The sequence below is a fragment of the Caloenas nicobarica genome, chromosome 3, assembly GCF_036013445.1.
Source record: "Caloenas nicobarica isolate bCalNic1 chromosome 3, bCalNic1.hap1, whole genome shotgun sequence".
Lineage (NCBI taxonomy): Eukaryota > Metazoa > Chordata > Aves > Columbiformes > Columbidae > Caloenas > Caloenas nicobarica.
In genome coordinates this window covers 114,739,516-114,759,144 of record NC_088247.1, presented here as the reverse complement: position 1 = coordinate 114,759,144, position 19,629 = coordinate 114,739,516, and the positions used below count along the sequence as shown (strand labels likewise).

The window sequence follows — 19,629 nt, the reverse complement described above, 5'->3', positions numbered from 1 at the left end:
ATAGTCTTTAACTGTCCCTTCATCCTACGATATTGCAACTGCTTACAGCGGTTTTAGAGATGAAGGGAGAATATTTGGAAAAGAAATCCACCCACTTCTTATAAAGAGAAAATACCTTTTAATGTATTTATCTTCCCTAACCATTATCCAGTTTAGTAAATCCCGTGTTCTGAAAGTAGCTGGCGGCTAGACCAGCCCTTGGGGAAGTTTTGTATGCGCTTACTCTTCTCTCAGCATCTCTTTGGCTCTGGGCTTTCGCTGGCCCCAGGAAATTCAAACGTTCAAAAGGCAGAAGCAAGTATTTCATCCACAAATTGTGTAGTGTGTTTCAAGATGAAGATTTAATTAGCTCAAACAGAGCTAAGATTGCCCATCTTAGTAAAAGCCTTTGCAAAAGAGAATGTGAACATAGTTCAAAACTGGTCCAGCACACCGTGAGGGCAGGTCACTCCTCCAACTCACACCAGCTAATGAAGCATCTGGCAGTACATTCGGTAACAAAGGCTGCCAAGTCTGTCTCTGATGCCATGTACATCACTTATGCTACATGTCCACATGCACCGAGAGCACATTTCCAATTAGACTTCACATCTTGCTTTGAAAAAACTCTGGCTTAGTACCAGAGGAAGCATAATGAATATGCATTTTCTTCCCGCATCTCTGCACAGAAGATCAACTGAGGAAGCCACCAGAATGGAGGGGAAGATGATAACAGTTTGGACAAGCAAGATCTTGGAAAAGCAGGGTGGGAAGAATTTGAACAACAAAGAGAGCCAGAAATGAATCAAACCTTTGTTGTGGATATGTGCAAAATACTTCAATTATGCTTTCATTTCAGGTAAATATTTCAAGTCTAATAATTTTTTATACCTGACGCATCTCAGTAAAGGGCTTGGCTATAACCAGTATGCTTTTAATCCATATCTCCGCAACACCTTCAACTGAATTATTTGACACTGGATCTGGAACTGCCCACCCCAAGAGTCTGACCATCAACCTCCTGCGCACAACCAATCCACTTGGAAAATACCTGTCTCTGTAGTGTACTGTATCATGCATGCCTTCTCACAGCCTCTCGCATTTAGCAGTACTGAGGCCACTTAGACAACGAAGAGAGACAGAACCAACAATTGCTGTTAGTGGAAACAAAAACTACATTTCATTGGAGTTAAAGTGATTCGTAGAATCTGCAGACTCTCGAGCATGTTTCAAATTAGCCTTTCCATCTTTGCCAACTGTGATGCTGTCACAGTGAACACTGACAGCTGGACAGAGTGAACTAGGAACTATTTGGTTTTAAACAAAAGGCATTTTTCTATTATTATTGCTACTACGATGCTGCTGTTGTTCAAATGCAAGCAACATGTGTATGGAAAAACCAAACATTAAGGAGAAGCAAGCGAAAAGCACTTACCTTTATTTCAAACTCGTAGTGCTCATCCCTTCCTTGTCCACATAGGACATAGCGTGGAATACTAATTTTAATTGGGTCCTTTAGGTCATCTGGATTTGGTGCCAGAGAACGACAGACCAGCCGCTTTTATGTGCATACCAAATAGGGAGAACAAAGGAAAACCAAAATCACTACGTAAGAAAAAAAAGAAAAGAACTTCACTAAAAACGAGAAAATGTTCTTGGCCAGAAAAACAGGGAAAGAGAACATGGAAGAGGTAAAATTATTTCAAAAATTAAGGAATTACTTTAAAATAAAGCAGATCTCCTTTTATAAACAAGCCCTAGCATTTTGTTATGCATGGAAAAATTGAGGTGAAGTGTCTTTGAAAATATTGCTTATTCTTTGAAAAGGCATTTTTAGCTTAGATATCAAAAACAAGGGAAAGCAGAAGACTTTGTATTAGCCCTCTTTTAAAAAAATACATGAATCAAGCATTCACAGCCAGCCATATTTTTCTATGTCTTTATCTTTATATAACAAACCTGTTTACAGGTTTGCAATTCAGAAATTGTTAGACTCTTAAATCCAAACTCTTTTTATAATTAAGTTATAAATAACATAGTAATCCACCATCAGAACAGTTTCCTACTATTTTATTTAAATCGTATCTAATTAACAGAAAACTCAATTACGATAAATTTTCATGGTCTTGACAAAAAGTCTAAAAAGGTATCTGTAATGAGGGCACATTCCTCCAACTAACAGCCAGATGGAATCTGTAAATCTGAAGTTATGTCAAAAATAAAATAATTTTGCAGCTGAAAAGATTAATGCTTTGCAGTGAGTGTGTCCACAAGTAGCATAAGCATTTACAGTGACTAAGTACAGAAACTGCCTTTGAGGAAGTCTTCCACTTTCTCAGTTGAACATATTTGGTCTGAAAAGGTTAATGAACTTGCACTTAAAAGATAACAGCACCATGACAAGTTATACTTGATAACAAAGAAGACTGAGAAACTATCACTTTAAAGTTATGACCATGTTATATATTTGTACTTAGTGATGTTATCCATCACTTATATAGATACTGTATTCTCAACATTCATTTTCAATCCCTTTGCAACTACCACAAGACATGTTGCTTGGTCAAAATTCTTCAGTCTTGACCAACACTACCCTCACACATGAACGTGGCTCACGCCTCTGCTCAGTGACACCTGGTCTCTCTGGGGCAACGCTTGAGGACTCCCAGTACACGTGATGCTCTGTAGGAGCTGGAGAAAAGTGTGAAACTCATTCATAAATGCCTCTCTGAATGCTGTTTGTTACAGACAGCTTTTTGGCATGTTCATCTGCCTCTTGAGAAGGGGAGGCTGTTATTTCATTCCTAGTCAATTATAAATGCCAATGCCATTTCCTTTAAACTTAGCATTAAGACTAAAAGAAAATCCAAAGAAAGTGAATTTTAGTTCTAATTAACTGACTGTATCTATAAGGTGTTTTCCACAAGCTTCTTTTTTTAGTGAAAATACAAAAAACATTTGCATTGCAATGGAAAAACATTTTTAGTGACCTTTGTTTACACAACAAGTATTTTCTCCATGCCATTTTGCCCTTCTTCCACTTCTCCCCAGGTTACTGGCTTTTCAACTAAAACTCATTTCTGGAGTGTAGAAATGTAAGTAATTCTTTCCTTGGGGGAAAGAGGAGTTCATTGCCTTGACAACAATATGATCTGTTTTAAAACAACAATAAAACCATAAAGTCACTCTTAAAGCCACCCCTGTCAAGATGTAATTTATTTACAGTCATTTTCAGGGAATCATTACAAACAGCTAATAGTCAGAGAAGAAAATAATCTCAAACACAAAGTACTGTGAAAAACACACCATGATATATTAAATATTAAATAATGCTTTGATAGTCATAAACATTGACCATTATGCTACATTTCATTTACAGCAGAATAAAAGAAATTGCTGTGAAGTCATTTGGTCACAAAAGTGCAGAATATTCATCAACTTAGATTTGAAAAGAGACACAAAAGAGGAAAACCATGTTATCTGGAACACAACATGCATAAACATTTAACTTTGGAGTATAATCTGAAAAGGCATTATTTGCAGAAATTGCTCTCATTTAACTGATTAAGACAGTCCTTCCAGATAGAGCCACTCAATGTTAACTTTTGGCAAGGCTCAGAAGAAACGTCAATGTGAGCCACTCCTGGGCTGGACTGACACAAGGTGAGGGTCCAATCCATAACTACTCTGTCTACCTCATGTTCTGTGTGATATTTGTATATACTTTTTTTCTTAAAAACAAAAACCATACCTCAAAATAACGTGACACATTTTCCTCACCTTTGGACTTCCTTAAGGTAGAAAGGTTTGTTATGATTAAAAAAACCCCTTAATTCTCTATCCAAACCAGCGTTCATCCTTCCAGACACTACTTACTCATCCAATGCAAGTTATTTCTTTTCAAATCCCACATGAATTACATTACCCTGTCTTAACATATGGTAAGAACAAATGGGAAATGTTCTTATACCAGTAGAGAGACTGAAGTCTAACTCTGTCTAGTAGAAGATTGCACCTCTACTGGCAATATGCTTACAGAATTTAGAATTTTAGATTAGATACCACTGCTTTTTCTGCCAAGGACCATCTTCCTCAAACAAGGCAGATGGCACATTCAAGCAACAGGATTCAAAGGTATTCAGCTCCCTTCACCAGGGAAGAAACAAAAGATGGGAGACAACAGCTTATTTATTATTTGAACATCTGACAGGTGTTAACAGGTGAAAAATAACCTTGTACTAAGCTAAAGTGAAGTCTCAACTAATGGAAATCTTATTAATGTTCAATACCTCCATTATTTCTTGGAACGTAATATTAAAGAGACTGTCAGAGACGCAATCTCACAGCATCAAAACCCCCGTTAGTAAGCAGGCAGAAGGAGAGGAAAGTCAAGCCAGGCACATTGCATGGAGAGAACTCTAGAGTTAAACTTACTCCATCCTTCAGGCAGCATCCCCAGTTGCTAACTATCTATTTAACAGCATGAGAAACATGTACAGAGATCATAAGCCTCAAAATGTTTGTCTTACCATAAGTATAGCAGCATGACCAAAGGTCGAAATCCTATTTAAAGCACAACCAATGTGTACACCCTTTAAACAGGTTCATTTTCACATCATACTTTCCTTAAACACTCATATCAAGGGAAGTTAAAGACTTATTCTATTGTGTAGAATACTTTAGTATTTGGACAAAATAAACAGGAATTACTTAAATGACATTGTTTCCCACCGAGAAAAGGAGGGGAGGGGGAAATCTGTCAATGCTGTTCTTCCAGAAACTGTAAGTACAAAAGCTATGAACATTCACAGTATTAAGAGCATGCAGTAAATGTACCATAGGAACCGAAACATACCTTACAGTTCAAACAAAAAAAAAAGCAGATGTTTTGAAATATTGAGATCATAGGCATAAAACAGATGAGAATCATGAAAAACAAAGATATTCAGAAAGATTAAGGAAAAGGCAATAAAGGAGGAACGGAGAAGACATTAATGAAGAGAGATAGGAGATCGAGGGAGCCAGAAACTACAGCCAAAATGGAAATCAGAAGACATAGCTGTAATTTTAGTTTTGATCCACCTACTACATAAGATAGAAACATTTAATTTCTTCACTTTCCCAATAAAATTTATATACAGCATATCAGAGACTCACAAAAAGTAAGTACTCAAGTAATAATGTTTTTTGCTAATATGTATGTTCATGCCCTACAGTATTCCCTTACAGGCTTAAAAGGCTCTTTTGCCTATTGATAACAAAAAAAAAAAATTATCAATATTCATTAACGTATTTGGATTTCAACACCTAGTCAGATGCTTAATTAGCCAAATGGCTTCTTCACTTGAACTGAATGTTAATTTCCAGGTTTCCAAAGGGATATGCAAACTGCTCTGAAGAATTGATGGGATGACTGTCAGTTGAGTATTTATTTCTTTTTCACAGTATTTAGAAAAAACAATTCCTGAATCAGATCCAACCTTGCTCCTTCTAGAAAACACGAGCTCAATTTTTGTGAAGTTCTCTTTCTCTGGAAAAACTACACATCGGATATCATTCAAACTGTACAACTGAAGGCTGTCAAATTGTGAACGCTGGCATGAAGCACCCAGAAAGTTAGGTGAAGGATAAAATACTTTATTTTCCCTTAAGAGACCTATATGAGTAGTTGTAAGAATGAGAGATCTATACAAAGTCTGCTTAGCACAGTCTACTTTCACTGAAGAATACAGCAGTACATGAATGTCACCTAACGGAGGTTTACTACTTCCCATATTTTCATGGAGGACGTAAACCAGATCAGCTAATTCAGTTCTAAAATTACAGGACAATCGTACTCCATTTGAAAAAATGAAATCATTTACTTCTGATGTCCAGTCAAGCGAAATTTGCATCAAATCATCTTTCAAGAGCTGGTGATTTAAATAAATAGCATCATCCATTGTAGAAATCAAAAGGCTCATTACATCATGACAAATTCTTTGAGTCAAGCGTTTGTTATAGGTAAATATTGTGAGTAAACCATCTTCAGCAGAACACAGAAGACTAATATTCTGTCCAGCAAAGCCAACTTGAATCTCCTTTATTGTGACAATGGGAACCTCATGAAGCATTGCCAAGGAACTCGGGCAGACGTCTTGTTTGACTGGTAAAAGAACATAGAGGACAGAGCTGAACAAAAGCAAGCACGCAGGTTCTGGTTCAGGCTTTCTGCAATTGGCAACCACAAGCCAATAGACACCTTTCAACTCCTCCATTCTCATACAAATTCGAGGTAAGGCACAGGTCAAAAATTCCAGGACTTTTTCCAGAGAACAGACCTGAAGCTTCGAAAGGACAGCAGGAAAATGCACAAATTCCTGTCTTAACACAAGACTGTTTTCCAGCTCTTCATTTTCACAACAGCACGCGAATTCTTCGTAGGGCTTTCTTGCACAAGCATCAGACATCCCTGTGCTCACACACACCGTGACAGCCTCTCGCCCAGGACATTCAGGCTGAACGACATTTTCAGTATGAGCTTTAGCATCATCAGTAGAGTGGGACACGTCTTGATTCATATCTGACTTGAAGAATATATTTACTTGCAAGTTTCTTATAAATGGCAATTTTTTTATTAACGATACCACTTGTGCACATCTCTCACTTCTGTCGCACAAACTTCCCAGCTCCTTAATTTGTTTCAAAACCACCGTACTGTTGAGCAGCTGACTACTGGTATCTTTGTACAGGCAGGAAAGCTTACTGAAAAGATAACCCAAGCCATAGCTGCGCTCCGGGCTCACATCAAAGCCAGAAGCTGCTGACTTGAAAGAAATCAATTCAGAGGTTTCTTGTGTTGGAAGCTGAGGATTACTAGCCTGGTCTTCGACTGTCTGGTGCACCATCTTAAATGGGCTGTTTTCTTTATAAGTTATTATTTCAGAATGCACATTAGACTGAGAAAAGCGAAGGCACGATACACTGTTAAAGCCAGCCTGCTCATTAGCACCCATTAAGGATCCTACAGGAGACAGCTGTTTCAAGTGGGAACAATCAGATTCAGTTCTTGAGCTGTCAAAATCCTGAAAAATTGTTATTTTGTTGTCAAAATGACTGAGATTTTCAACCTTGCAGAGCGAATAAGCCACGTTATTTAAGTCGTGACTTCGTAAAGAAGTAGATAAAACATTCTGATAAGGAACATTCTTATTCTTTAGAGTATTAATATTTTTAGAGTGAATCAAACTACTTCCAACATCACAACAACAAGCAAAGTTCTCTTGTTCCAAATTATTCCCTTCATTCTCAAATGCCTTCTCTGATGTAAAAAAGGAGGAGATTCTTCCAGAACTGGTAAATAAATCCCACATCTCTGTATATTCCTTCTGTCTTTTACGGCCTCTTACTCCTGCGTTTTCTCCACACAACTCAGAAACGCAATTGCCATCTTTAGACATAAATGGAAAGCCATAATGTGGCTGCCACTGTTGACTTTTCTGTTAAAAATTTCAAAAGAAGAAAACAAAAACATCTCTTAAAAAATCTTCTGATTTGTGCATTTCTTAAATTGAGGACTGATTTCGATTAGGTTTGTATAATCATTCAAAACTGGTACAATCATTGTACAATCTTTCAAAATTTGAGTGAGAGAATCCAACAGAAGCAATTGAGATCTGATTCAGGAATGGTTGATCTGCCCAGCCCACAACTGCTTTTCCTTTGTACAGTATCCATTTCACTTTGTTGATATTTGCTTTACTTAGAAATGATAGGAAACTCAAGGGGTGATGCAGAAATTTTAAGCCCTTTATTATTTTTCCACACGTGCACACACACAAAAAATTCCTATACTATCAAAGATAGTGTTAAAAGTCCAACACAGTTTAAAAATAAGTGTAAAAGCAAAAAAACCAGTCCAAAATAGAGTTGTTGTGGCCCTCCTACTATTAAGGTTTAAAACCATGAAGGTATTTGTGATTTACTCACCAAGACGAGTAAATAACCATGTTTCAAGCAATAGTTAGGCAACCAAACACAGTGGGAGAGGTCTAAGCCTCAGCTTAAAAATACATGTATGAACCCTTCATGACAAATTTGTCTGACGCTGATATAGACACACTTACAGCAGTCAGTTCCTTGTGAGTCAAAAATGTGAAGTAGTATTCTGAATTCAGATAATCTCTCCTCATTACAAGCTTTTATCCTTCAAAAAAATCAGGAAAGGGATACTGTTCCAAATTAAGAATCATAACAAAATGAGGAAGAAACATCCACAGTAATGCCACACCTTTCAGATACAGAAAAAGCTATGTCAAATCTGAAAAAAAAAAAATCACTTTAATTCCAGTTGGCAAAACACATTTCTGTTTCTACTAGCCATTAATCTTGCTGTGAATTCAACATTCTAATTATGCAGCTAAACATTAAGAAATTTAATTATAGGACATGCCATAATTTAAGACAACCATTTCATTCTGACAAATTATGACTTACCTCATACTTCAGCTTGCGTTTAACAGTGCCATTATTAAGCCTCTCATTATCCTAAGAATAAAAAAGGTACAGGTGATTATTAAAAAGAGTGCCTTCCTTGTACAAGTTCACTTAAAACTATTTAGAGGAAGAGATATCTTTTTTAGTAGCCAAAAATAACTATTTTCTTAATGATATTTATTAAACCACTGGCTTAGAAGTCAATCAGCCCAGTCTTGGGATTAATTAGATTATTAGTATTTAAATGATAATTTGTTTGCAAGTATAAACAATTACTATTCTTCTGGATGGAATTTTATCACTGTATTTTGCAGAAATAAAATCAAGATTTTTATTTCATCTGTAAGCTTCCTATTGCCATTCACATACTCTTCCCCGAAAAAAAATGGAACGTAACATAAAACTGCCACTGGAAAAAAAAAATATGAACAAAATCTAAAACTGATATCCTTGATTTACTGTTTACTTTTTTTGAAAAATCAAAATTAAGTACACATAGGAAAACATCAAAAATAATTGAACAAAACTAAAATTAGTGGTTACACATGGTATAGCGAAGGTCAGGATTTCCTACCCTTCTCTGCTCACCTTTACACTTTCCGCAGACCAGGACAGGCTAACATCATTATCCTCAGCTTTATGATGAATATTCTGGAGCCTTCTCTGCACTTCTTGTTCAATAAAGGCATTTATCCTTCAAGATATAGACAATTTTTTTTTAAAAGTAGCTTAGATAAAACTCAAGACAGGCTAAAGGGCTCTTTGAAATGCTTATGAACCCTCAGTACTGCACAACTGCTAATTGGTACGCTTAATGTTAGACCAGGTTTTATCACTCCTTAGGGAACATGGACTTTTAAGCGAGTGTTCATTTAACAGGCAAAGGTTAACAATTTGTTTTCACAATTAGACAATTTAATGGAGCACAGGTTAAGCCACTGCTATGCATACAGCTCTGCTTACAAGTGGCACTGAGGGTACGAGAGATGAAGAAGAAATAGGAGGCTGGGGTTGCATCTTTAGTTATTTAATGGTTTGCCTTTATCACTTGTGTGATATTTGCAACTTGGACTAACAAAGCTTTGGTCTTCAAACAGAAGGAATGTTCCAAGAGTTGATACTAACAACTGCATGTGTATGTGTAAAAAGAACAGAGAGGAAATAGATTTTAAGTGATACCAGACAGCTACCCTATTGAAAAAGGCTTAAGACAATTTCATTTACTTTGTTGCTTTAAGTCTATTTAAAGCAATTCCATATAGACAAGTAACTGTAAACACAAAAACAATTTAAATACATTTAAGCCTACAGTTTCACAAACCTCTACTCTAAACCAAACTGCACAGGAGCAATAGATCACTCTTTTGGTTAAAGTAAAATACAGCGACTTAATTTTCTTTCCAGATTAGCCTTTAAGTACTACTACAGTATTTAATTAAAAACCAACCCTGGAGGAATGACAATTTAAAATATTTCTTTTCTAAAGCTGTTGCTTGCATTCCTATCAAAATATTGCAGAAACGCAGGTTACCTACCTATCGTCAACTAGTGGAGCAGCAGGTGGCTGTGGCTTTGTCGGGCTGGTAGGGAAAGCAGGGTGGGACAGCCTCTCTTCTAACGTTCCATGATTTCCTTTCTGACAACCATCGCCCTCATAGATTTTTTGCTTCAGCTGCTGAATTTCCTGGTCCAGCCTATAAAGAGATCTTAAAATGTAATTCACTTTGTCTTTTTTAGAGCTGATTTCCATAGCTCTTATGGGGAGTGCTGTAATTACACTGGGACTCATGTATGTATGATTGTGAGTATTAATATTTATGAAGATATAAAAATAATAATTGCTCTTTAGGCATATTTAGATCGGAAAATAGAGACAGATCAAAACCACATTACAACTGCAGTTTTAAGTTGAATAAAACAACTTCAGTAACTTCCAGTGCAAAAGGTATCTAACTCGGAACATTAAATATTAATTAATAAGATTTAAGCTATCTATTAGGATAAATCGAATAAACTTTCCTCATTACAGAACTCTATCAATGACATCATTTATTAGCTTCCAGTGTGAAGTAAATGACTAAATAGGGAGGGGGAAAGAAAAAACTCAAAATACAGCACTAATAATAAAAATATTAATTAAAAAAAAGGACAGACAACCTGAAAGAATGATGTGGCAAAAGACAGCTGAAAGAAAATCTTTAGGTTTTGTACTATACAAAGTAATCTTGTTTTCCAGTTATTCCTTCTGTCTGTATATGTATTTTTGAAAATGTACTTACAAAACAAAAACCTAGTATTTCTTTTATGAATACCTAACAAATCATCTTTTAAAATGGAAACCTCCTCAATTCAACAAATAAATTTCCTACCAGCCAGATTTATGCACAGAATAGAATATGTAAAATCGGATACTGTATTTTTGACAGAAAATGCCTAAGGCACCTATTATGAAATAGGAAGCACTGCTTGCACTATTTATCACCTAGTCAAATTAAACTAGGCGCAATGTAGCCGAGATTAGATTAGTAACACAGTAATAATCTTCTCTCTTTCCATTACAACTTTTGTCTCTAAAGCCAATTGTTTTTCTAGGGGTTACTTGAAAATTAAAGACTAAAAGAAAAGAAATTCCTGCAAAAGAAGGGGAAACAAAGCAAAGTTGTGATTCTACCACGTATCCAACAGTTGCATATATCTAAATTGAAATACAACGCTACAACTACTTTATTCCATCCTGGAGGTTAAACCAGAAAATTAGATGATGAATGCTGAGGCTGAGGTAAAGCAGGCTGAATTGTTACTTCATTTTTAGAGTACTTTTTGCAGCACTGCCAGAAGCCATCTGCTCCTTTTGATTAGCAGCAAAACAATCTCGCATCCTGAGGGAAAGTGGATGGGAGGTGGCTGGTGGATACAGGAGAGTGTTTGCATCTATGGAAAATCAATTTAACCACAAAAATCAGAATGACATTAAAGGAACAAAGCTTACCTCTTGATCTGTAAACATCCTATCAAAAGATACCGCTTTATAGCTATAAACTTATGCAGCTGTGTGATGCAACCACCAGTAAGTACACTAAACTGCACCTTGTGAACAACACATCTCGTTGTCTCAAAGACGACTCTAAAGTTACTTCATGCTCATCCTATTGCCACAAACCTCTGCCAGCAAAGACAACATGTGTATGCATTATTCCAGTATAAATTAACTTCAAATTATCATTTTGGGGATCATCCTGCAGGTGAAAGAATTTGCACTAGCATATTATTCAAACTGGGGAGAAAACCAAGCAAAAACAGTTATGATGGACTTATGCTCATAGAGCATTTCAAATAAATATTGCATTTAAACATTTTCAGAGAGTTAACACTGATCTGAACCAAACCACATCACCACATAAACGGTACCTAGCTAAACAATAAGAAACATATATAATTCATATGCTTACTATAGCACCCGAGGCATTCTGTACTGTGAAGTGTAAACTCAAGAACAATATGTAGCCCAAAACATTTAGCATACTGTCATGTACCTTAATATTTTCTTCAGCCTCATAAAAAATTTCATGAAAATATTCTGAATTGAATTATTCAGGCCCCTGGGCAAGCCACTGAAAGACCACAAAGTTTTATTTAGTTTGTGCAAGAGGACTTCAAAGTAAACAAGAAAGGAAAAAAAAATAGAAAAAAGAAGAAAGAAGAAAGACCTTTTCACTTCCTTCCTTCCAAACCTCAGTCTTCTAATTGACAACATATTTTTTCACTTATCACACAACCCAGCAATCTCTTGAGGGCTAACTAAGCTGTCTATTTTTGTGGAATGTCCAGCTGTTTATAGCTGACTTTAGTCAAGCGAGATGCTTAGTGTAGAAAACGGGATTTTATGTTCAAGACAATTATGAAAAATAATGGCGATATCCACAACAAAATGATAAGGAAAATGCTTAATTAAAATCCACACAATGTGGCTCCAAACGTTGAAGAAGTGACCTTTACACAGGGTATAGAAAGGAACTATTCTCTTCTGATAATGGTTTAAAAGGAAAAGGATACAGAAGAGCTCTTCAACTTGGCTATAGGCAAGTTTCTCTTTTTAGGTGTTTTTTCTAATCAAGCATCTGTTTGAAGAGCTTATGAAAGAAGAGCAGATAATTACTGGAATACTAAAAGCCAAATGACAAATGCTACCTCAAGAAAAAAGATATCATTGTTTCACCAACAATCACCAGTTTTAAAGATCTACTGTTAGCAAAACAGACAACACATTTTAAAAGTGGCAGTTCTGCCCTTTTTCCATACTGGATGGATTAAATGCATTAATCCCTGAGGATTTTTGGTCAAGCCAAAAATAAAGCAAAATATTTCTTCTTCTTCTTCCACATAGGAAGATCCTTCCTTACCTGAATCACTTTTCTCTGACTCTCCCATACTTGGGCTGAATGTATAGATATCATGCGTATAACTACAGATATCATGTGCATAACTGACGACATTGCTTCCACCACTGCTTCTGTTTGTCACCACATAGGGCTCTATTCAAACCTCTGTATATTTTCCAGTAAGTTTCAAAACCACCATCAAATTTTACATTGATATATGGCTACTCTATTTTATTTAGCCCTGAAACCAATAGCAAAAATTAATCATTATACCTGTTCACTTTGAATACCAGAAGCATTCACTACATCACCAGTTGAGACACACGGTTCGTACGCTACTATAACTAGCAGTCTCCAAATCTTGAACAAACATCTAGTTTGTTACACATAAAGAATCAAAATGTTATATGTTAATGTTTTAAGAGAAAAAAGTTGTTAGATGGTACATGTTTTTGTAAGGGTAGACCATAAGGTTGGCTGAGCTTTGTAAGTAGGTAAAAAGATTTACTTAAGTGTTGTGATGGCTAATGCAAATACTATATTGCTGAGGATGGGATAAGTTTCCAAACAAAACCAAAATTCATGAGTAATCAAGAATTCTTTAAAGATCAATACAGAGTCTTGTTTCTGGGTAAACTACTTGAAACTCATCAAGAAACTCAAACATTGGGACACAGAGCAAGCTGCTCTCTCAACATGTAAGGTATAAAACGATTCACTTTCTGTGGACGGGTTTAATAAATGGAAGCTCCCACACCACTCACCTTTCTCGGTCTTGTTCGAGGGCTTTTTGCTCAGCTTCCAGACTGGCCTGCAGCCCAGCCTGTTCGCCGCAGGTGTTGTTCAAGGTGGCAAGCTTCTGCTTCTGCTCCTCAATTTCAAAGTCTATCGTCGAACGACGCTGCAAAGCAGAGTGCCTTCTTTCTAACTTCGCGACAGCCAGCTCCAGCGCCTCCCTCTGCTGTTTTTCCCTTGATTCAAGGATTTCTTTTTCCTTTTTCCGAACCTTTTCCTCCTGACGAGCTACATTGGCTGTGAATTCAAATGTTTCCTGAAGCTGCTGCAGCTGATTTGTGCTGGCTCTATACTGGGCAAGCTGCTCTTCTTTTTCCTCTATTTCTTTCTCTATTTGATAGAGAGTGTTATCTAACCCTAACAAGCCCCTATCAAGGACTTCAGAAGCTCTTCGTTTTTCTTCCAGCAGAGCTGGCAAATGATTACTCTTCAAGTAGTCAAGCTGGCGTACTTTAGATTGGAGCCTGTACTCTACTGGCTTTATCTTGTCCACTTCTTCAGCCTTGAACACAGCGTCCACGAAGTCTTCGTCATCTCTCTTGAGATTTAAATGTTCCTCGTGTGCAAATCTTAAGTGTTCCAGAGCTCCTTTCCCATCTGCTATTTCCTTTTCTAGGTGATCCATTTGCTGAATTAAATCTTTTTCCAAAATAGTCAACTGTTCCAGTTGTTTCCTTTTAAACTCTACAAAATCATGCTGTGCTTTTTCTAACTCTTGACAGTTTTCATCACCTTCAGATCGGGCTTCCTTGACTTTCAAAAGAGATTCCCTAATATCTTCAAGATCTCTTTTCTCTTCTTCAACTCTTTGTACATCCCCTCTCTTCAGGAGCTCTATCATTACCTGTTTTTCTCTAAGTTGCTCTTCTAGATGAGCCACCAGCATCACCTGCTCCCTTTCTTGTTCTTCAAGTCTCTTTTTTTCCGATTCCAGCTTAATATACTGTTCATCTTTTTCCTTTTTAAGTTTTTCTAGTTCACGGAAAATCTGCATTTTCTCTGATTTTTCATTATGATTAAGTTCTTGTAGTCGCTGCAACTCCTCTTTGACCCGGGCAAAAATTTCTTCCTGCTGCTTTGTCTTTTGAAGCTCTATCTCCTGTTGTTCCCGTAATCTCTCTTCTTCAAATTTTTCTTTTTCAGCCAGCAAATCCTTTAACCTGCTCTCAATGTGAACACTTCTCCGTTTCAGACTCTCTTCCTGTTTTCGGATTTCCAGCTGTACTATTTCTGTCTCTTTGCGCTGCGACTCTACTTCTTGCTGCATTCTTACAAGTTCGGCTTTGTCAGATCTTTGTTTTTCTTCCATCTCTTCTATTTGTTTCCTACAGTAAAACATTTAAATGCAACATTTCAAACTTTTCTTTTTTTCCAAAAGACAACATATCCCTTAGAAGTTAAAATGGTTTGGACAAGGATTTTGCAGTATATATAGCTTTTTTTTTTTTTTTTTTTAATAGTTTTGTTTTGCCACAGATTAAGACCTTACATTGCTTGGAAGCAACTCAGTGCATGAGACAAATGGTAAAGAGATTCAGATAGTCTATACTGATAGAACACATCCGTGCACACAGTGAAGAGTAAATACATGTATTTTTATGCATACATCCACTCTTATATACACAAACTTGTATAAAAGGACTTGATTAGAAATTTGCCTCATCAAATTGAGAGTCAAGAGATTAATTAAAACAATGTCTTCCCTTTAGATTAACCCAACTGAATTATTGATAAACAGGGTTATAAGATTAGGTACAGATGTATTTGAGAGAGAAATTACTTTAAGACAAATTATTTTGTCCTGTGCAATCTCTCTTTCAAGGTTCCGGTGCATTCCAAATGAGGACAGACTGAGACTTGAAGGTCACCGTTATCCCCATGATACAACTGCCTGAATACAGAGACAACCTGCAAGTCAGCTGGTTATTTTGCGAGAAGTCAGATAAATTAAAGCACAAGTAAAACAACTTCGGCAACCTGAATTCAAATCCTATCAACATAACAAAGAGGATAAAGATCAGTGATTCTGTTGCATCAGTTTCTGAATAATACCTCAGGCTTCAGAGTTTCAGGGTTTTTCTGAGTTTACTTAGTCCAACCATATAAACAGCTCTTTCAAAGCAGAGCTAGCAGTCTAAAACTGAGACTACAGAAAGTGTCTTTCAGCTTATGAATCTACTCAGTGCTGTGATCTGCAACCATGTAACAGCTATTCCTTCTAAAATCTTAGCAGGTATGATGAGCCAGAATGGTCAGCTCAGTTTGCCAGCTGACAACAACACTAATTTTGAAATAATGTTCTGATAAGTAGGATGGGTATGCCCACAGCAGCACTACCGTTTTATTTAAGAGAAGCAGAGCTTATAATGTGAGTTTTTCCAATCAAAATTCAATCCAAAGACGACTAAACAATAAAAAAGATCTGAATAAAGAATGTAATTTGCCGTCTTTAAAATAATACCATGAAAGTTAAGAGTGAGAGTAATACAATTCAGCTTGTCTGTTACTAATCAATAAGAATTAACGGTTCAAGAAAATAACCAAATAGAAGACAAAACAAAATAAAATTATTCATACCAGGATCCTCTGCTTGCTGAGTAACACCAGGTTTTCAAATTAATTATTTAAATGAGTCTGCAACATGTATATATATACACATACAAACACACGTAAAGACCACAAAGAATGTTACCTTTTACTTTCTAATTTTTCAAGCTCTTCTCGTTGTTGCCGCTCAAATTCTAGCCTGAGTTAACAAAACAAAAAAGAACACAGTAAAAAGGTTATTATTTCCTGAATATCACAAAAAATAGGAAGCTATAATGTAATTCAATGTCTATTTAGAAAATTATAACAATGGTACAAATCAAAAGTCTTACGAAACTACTTTCTACAATAACAGAAAATATTTCCTTCATTAGGGTTAGAAATTAGAGATCATGCTATCTGACATGAGCACAAACAAAAGTAAAAGAATTTTGGGGGGCGGGGGGAAGCTATTTAAAAAGTAAAGGCAAACAAGGCAGATGAATGATTAGCATAGCCTCTGCAACTTAACTACATGCGGATGTGGCAATCAATACATAGAAATTGAATTTCTCTACCTTAGACAGATCGGTCCTTTTACAGGGAAAAGACTGCCATGGGAGGCAGGGGGGAACAGAGCGATCAATTAAGAAAGGAATTGATAGAAAAAAACATATTAGCGGTACAAAATATTTAAAAGCCAACAACACTTTGTTTTCTGAGAGGTTAAATTGGTTAGATTCATGGAACATTCATCACATTACAACTCAAAAGTAAAATTTAAATAATTACTCTTTCTAAACAAATTTTTCAAATGCCAATGACAGTTAAATTGATGCCCATCATCCTATAGTTTATTAACTTGGCCACTTCTGAGAAGGGAAAGGGCTACGAAACTAAGCTACAGCATGGTCATAGATCTTCCTTTTCCTCCAAAGAAATAACCCGTATTATTATGCTGTGACCTGTGGGGTAGAAAAACCTCAAATTCCTACAAATGTTCAAGTGCTGGACACAATTCAAACTCATTCATCTAAAATATTTTGAGATTTTAACGTACTTCGTTTGATAAGGTTTCAAACAATCATGGGAAAGTATGCCATTTTTAATATCAGCTCTTACTACAGTTGTACAGAAGTTATTTTAATTTCCTTTGAAAGATTCATTTTTTAAGGAAGTTTTTCAAAATAAATATTCTCCATGCTTTTTCAAAGCATAGAACACCTATATATGGACTGAAATACTCAACCGAATACACAAATATCCAGTTATTTCAGACCTGCTATATCTCAAGGAGTTTACAGGTTAGGAAGATAGTTCACAAACACTGAAAAAATGCAAGATTGCACCTCAAGTTAACTTCAAGTATGTGAGGAACTGCAGCTGTCACAACCACAATTATACAGACAGTTTAAAAAAAAAATACATTCAATGTTTCTTTTTAAAATCATATAAATGCCTATGACAAAAAGGAATTGCCCTTGGAAATGCACAAACAATACACCAATAATCTAACATTTATAAAGTAGTTTACATGAACTTTGATTCCTATGTGCTCAAACAGCATCTTTCTAACTGTTGCAATACTGGAGAAAGACTAGTTTAACAAATTCCTTTTTTCCCTACTTCTCACAAATCCATTAAAAAAAAATACCTTCTACAATGCCTAACAGATTAGCAAATGTAGATTTTTATACAGCAGTCCAGACATTTGGAGCCTTCATACAAACGTCTCACCAAGAGTCCCTTCACGGTTGCATGATGACTGTCTAGGCTGGGCACTTCTGGGCACTGTCTCAACATTACAGCACAAGGAGAGATGAAAACAACTTGGTATTTTTAATTTTATCATCATTTCTGTAGCAGCAATGCAAAATCCACAAAGAGAACAAAAAGCTATCTTAATGGACTTTCAGAAAGGAAAAGCTTAATTTAATGGTTATAACGCACCTTTAATTTTCTCTTTAAGCTATACGTCAAAAGCCCTTTTCCTGGCTATTGTCCACGTCTGGAATTCATAACTGTTAGCTGTCACTTCTTACCCAGGGCTTGGCTGACAAATACCACTATATCCATCATTACTCCAGTCCAAAATACTATAGGCCCTGGGGAATATAGTTCTGGTCTGTGGAAATGCGGATGTCTGTCGGGCGCTGTCAGATGGAGACCGACTTTGCTCCGACAGCTGGCAAGGATGATTTACAAGGATCCCCATGCTTGGTTAAGCCCCAATGAAGTAAAGCATTTCAGGATCAGCTAACATAATGTGCAAAACCCAGGGCAAGATTTTTTGATATTTTGACCGTGCTATAAAACACATAATTTGGCAAACATATTTTATACACACATAAAAATGGTAAGTAGCTTTTGATTGAGATCCGACAAAAGGAAAATGAGCCACCATAGAATCAGTCTGATATAAAAATGGATCAGTTGTGAAAACGCCATGATTTTCTCTTTGAGGAAGTGTCTCTAATACCTTCAACAGTGGCGTGATGACAATCAGTTTTACCTCACACTGAAATGAAGCTGGTGGTGCTCAAAAGGTTCAGGAAAGAGGAATGAACTATGCAGAAATGGCTCTTTCTTCAGTGAAAACGGCTGTTTCCCAAAACCAAACTTGGATCACCATCAACACCCCAATCAAGAGCTTCCAAACACTAGGCCCAGCTGTTTTAAAAATGCATATTTAATGTATTTTAGACAAGCACAGAATACTCCTATGAACAGACAGGGTAACAGCCTGGTGTTTTGCTCCTATGGAGATTCGGTGGTGCCTTAGAAGGTCTGAGCTCCCTCTCCTACCAGGGCTCACTCACAGTGTCTCTATTCTCTATCAAAGGCACTCATGCTGCAGCCTTTATTTCTGCAGGAGTAATGATGATGCCTGGCTGCTTTAGCTGGCTGCCTCTTTTCTTGATATATTTAGGAATTCACCACTTTTTGAGACCATTACCTCAGCAGTATTTGCTTCAAACTGGTTCCGAGTTCAAAGTTATTTCAAGACAGGAGAGAATCTGGGGAGGCAGGACAGGCTGCCGATGATTGCAGAATCCTTGTGTCTTTAAGACACTAGTAACTAAATAAACCTCAGCATCACCAAAAACATCACTGGCTATAACAAATCACTGCCAGTTTTACAAAGTACAGATGCAAGATTGATGTTTTTCAAATTAGCTTATGCATAATAAAACCTTTTTTCACATAACCCCCTACTCCCTTTATAAATGTGAGCACTACTGTGAACAGGAGAAAATATTAACTTGAAATTAAAAAGAAAAAAAACCCCAAATATTAAAGACTAGAATCCTCTGTTCTTTTGTAGATCTACCACAAAGGAACTTAATTTGATCAAAGAATTAAATAGTCACCATTTTCCTGGAAAACGTGGCATATCTAGTGATAAGAGCAGAGTAGATAAGCTGCAGAGAAAGGAAGTCAGTTCTACTAGCACAGTACTACAATAGCTTCATTT

General features: G+C 36.4%; 1 protein-coding gene across 4 annotated transcripts in view; it reads right to left on the bottom strand.

The window, feature by feature from the left end:
* The window catches only part of KIF16B (kinesin family member 16B), a 134,265-nt gene that overhangs the window by 42,487 nt on the left and 72,149 nt on the right, over nt 1-19,629 (bottom strand). Inside the window, exons 18-24 of one of the 4 annotated variants that reach the window (XM_065632211.1) lie at nt 16,733-16,765; nt 16,321-16,374; nt 13,598-14,953; nt 9,990-10,148; nt 9,043-9,148; nt 8,455-8,505; nt 1,415-1,537 (exon numbers count right to left, since the gene is read on the bottom strand). In XM_065632211.1, the coding sequence (XP_065488283.1) occupies nt 1,415-1,537; nt 8,455-8,505; nt 9,043-9,148; nt 9,990-10,148; nt 13,598-14,953; nt 16,321-16,374; nt 16,733-16,765 (1,882 nt within the window). Of the gene's footprint in view, nt 1-1,414; nt 1,585-8,107; nt 8,279-8,454; nt 8,506-9,042; nt 9,149-9,989; nt 10,149-13,597; nt 14,954-16,320; nt 16,375-16,732; nt 16,766-19,629 lie in introns of those variants that run through there. The other 3 variants (XM_065632214.1, XM_065632213.1, XM_065632212.1) reach the window with 3 other exon arrangements.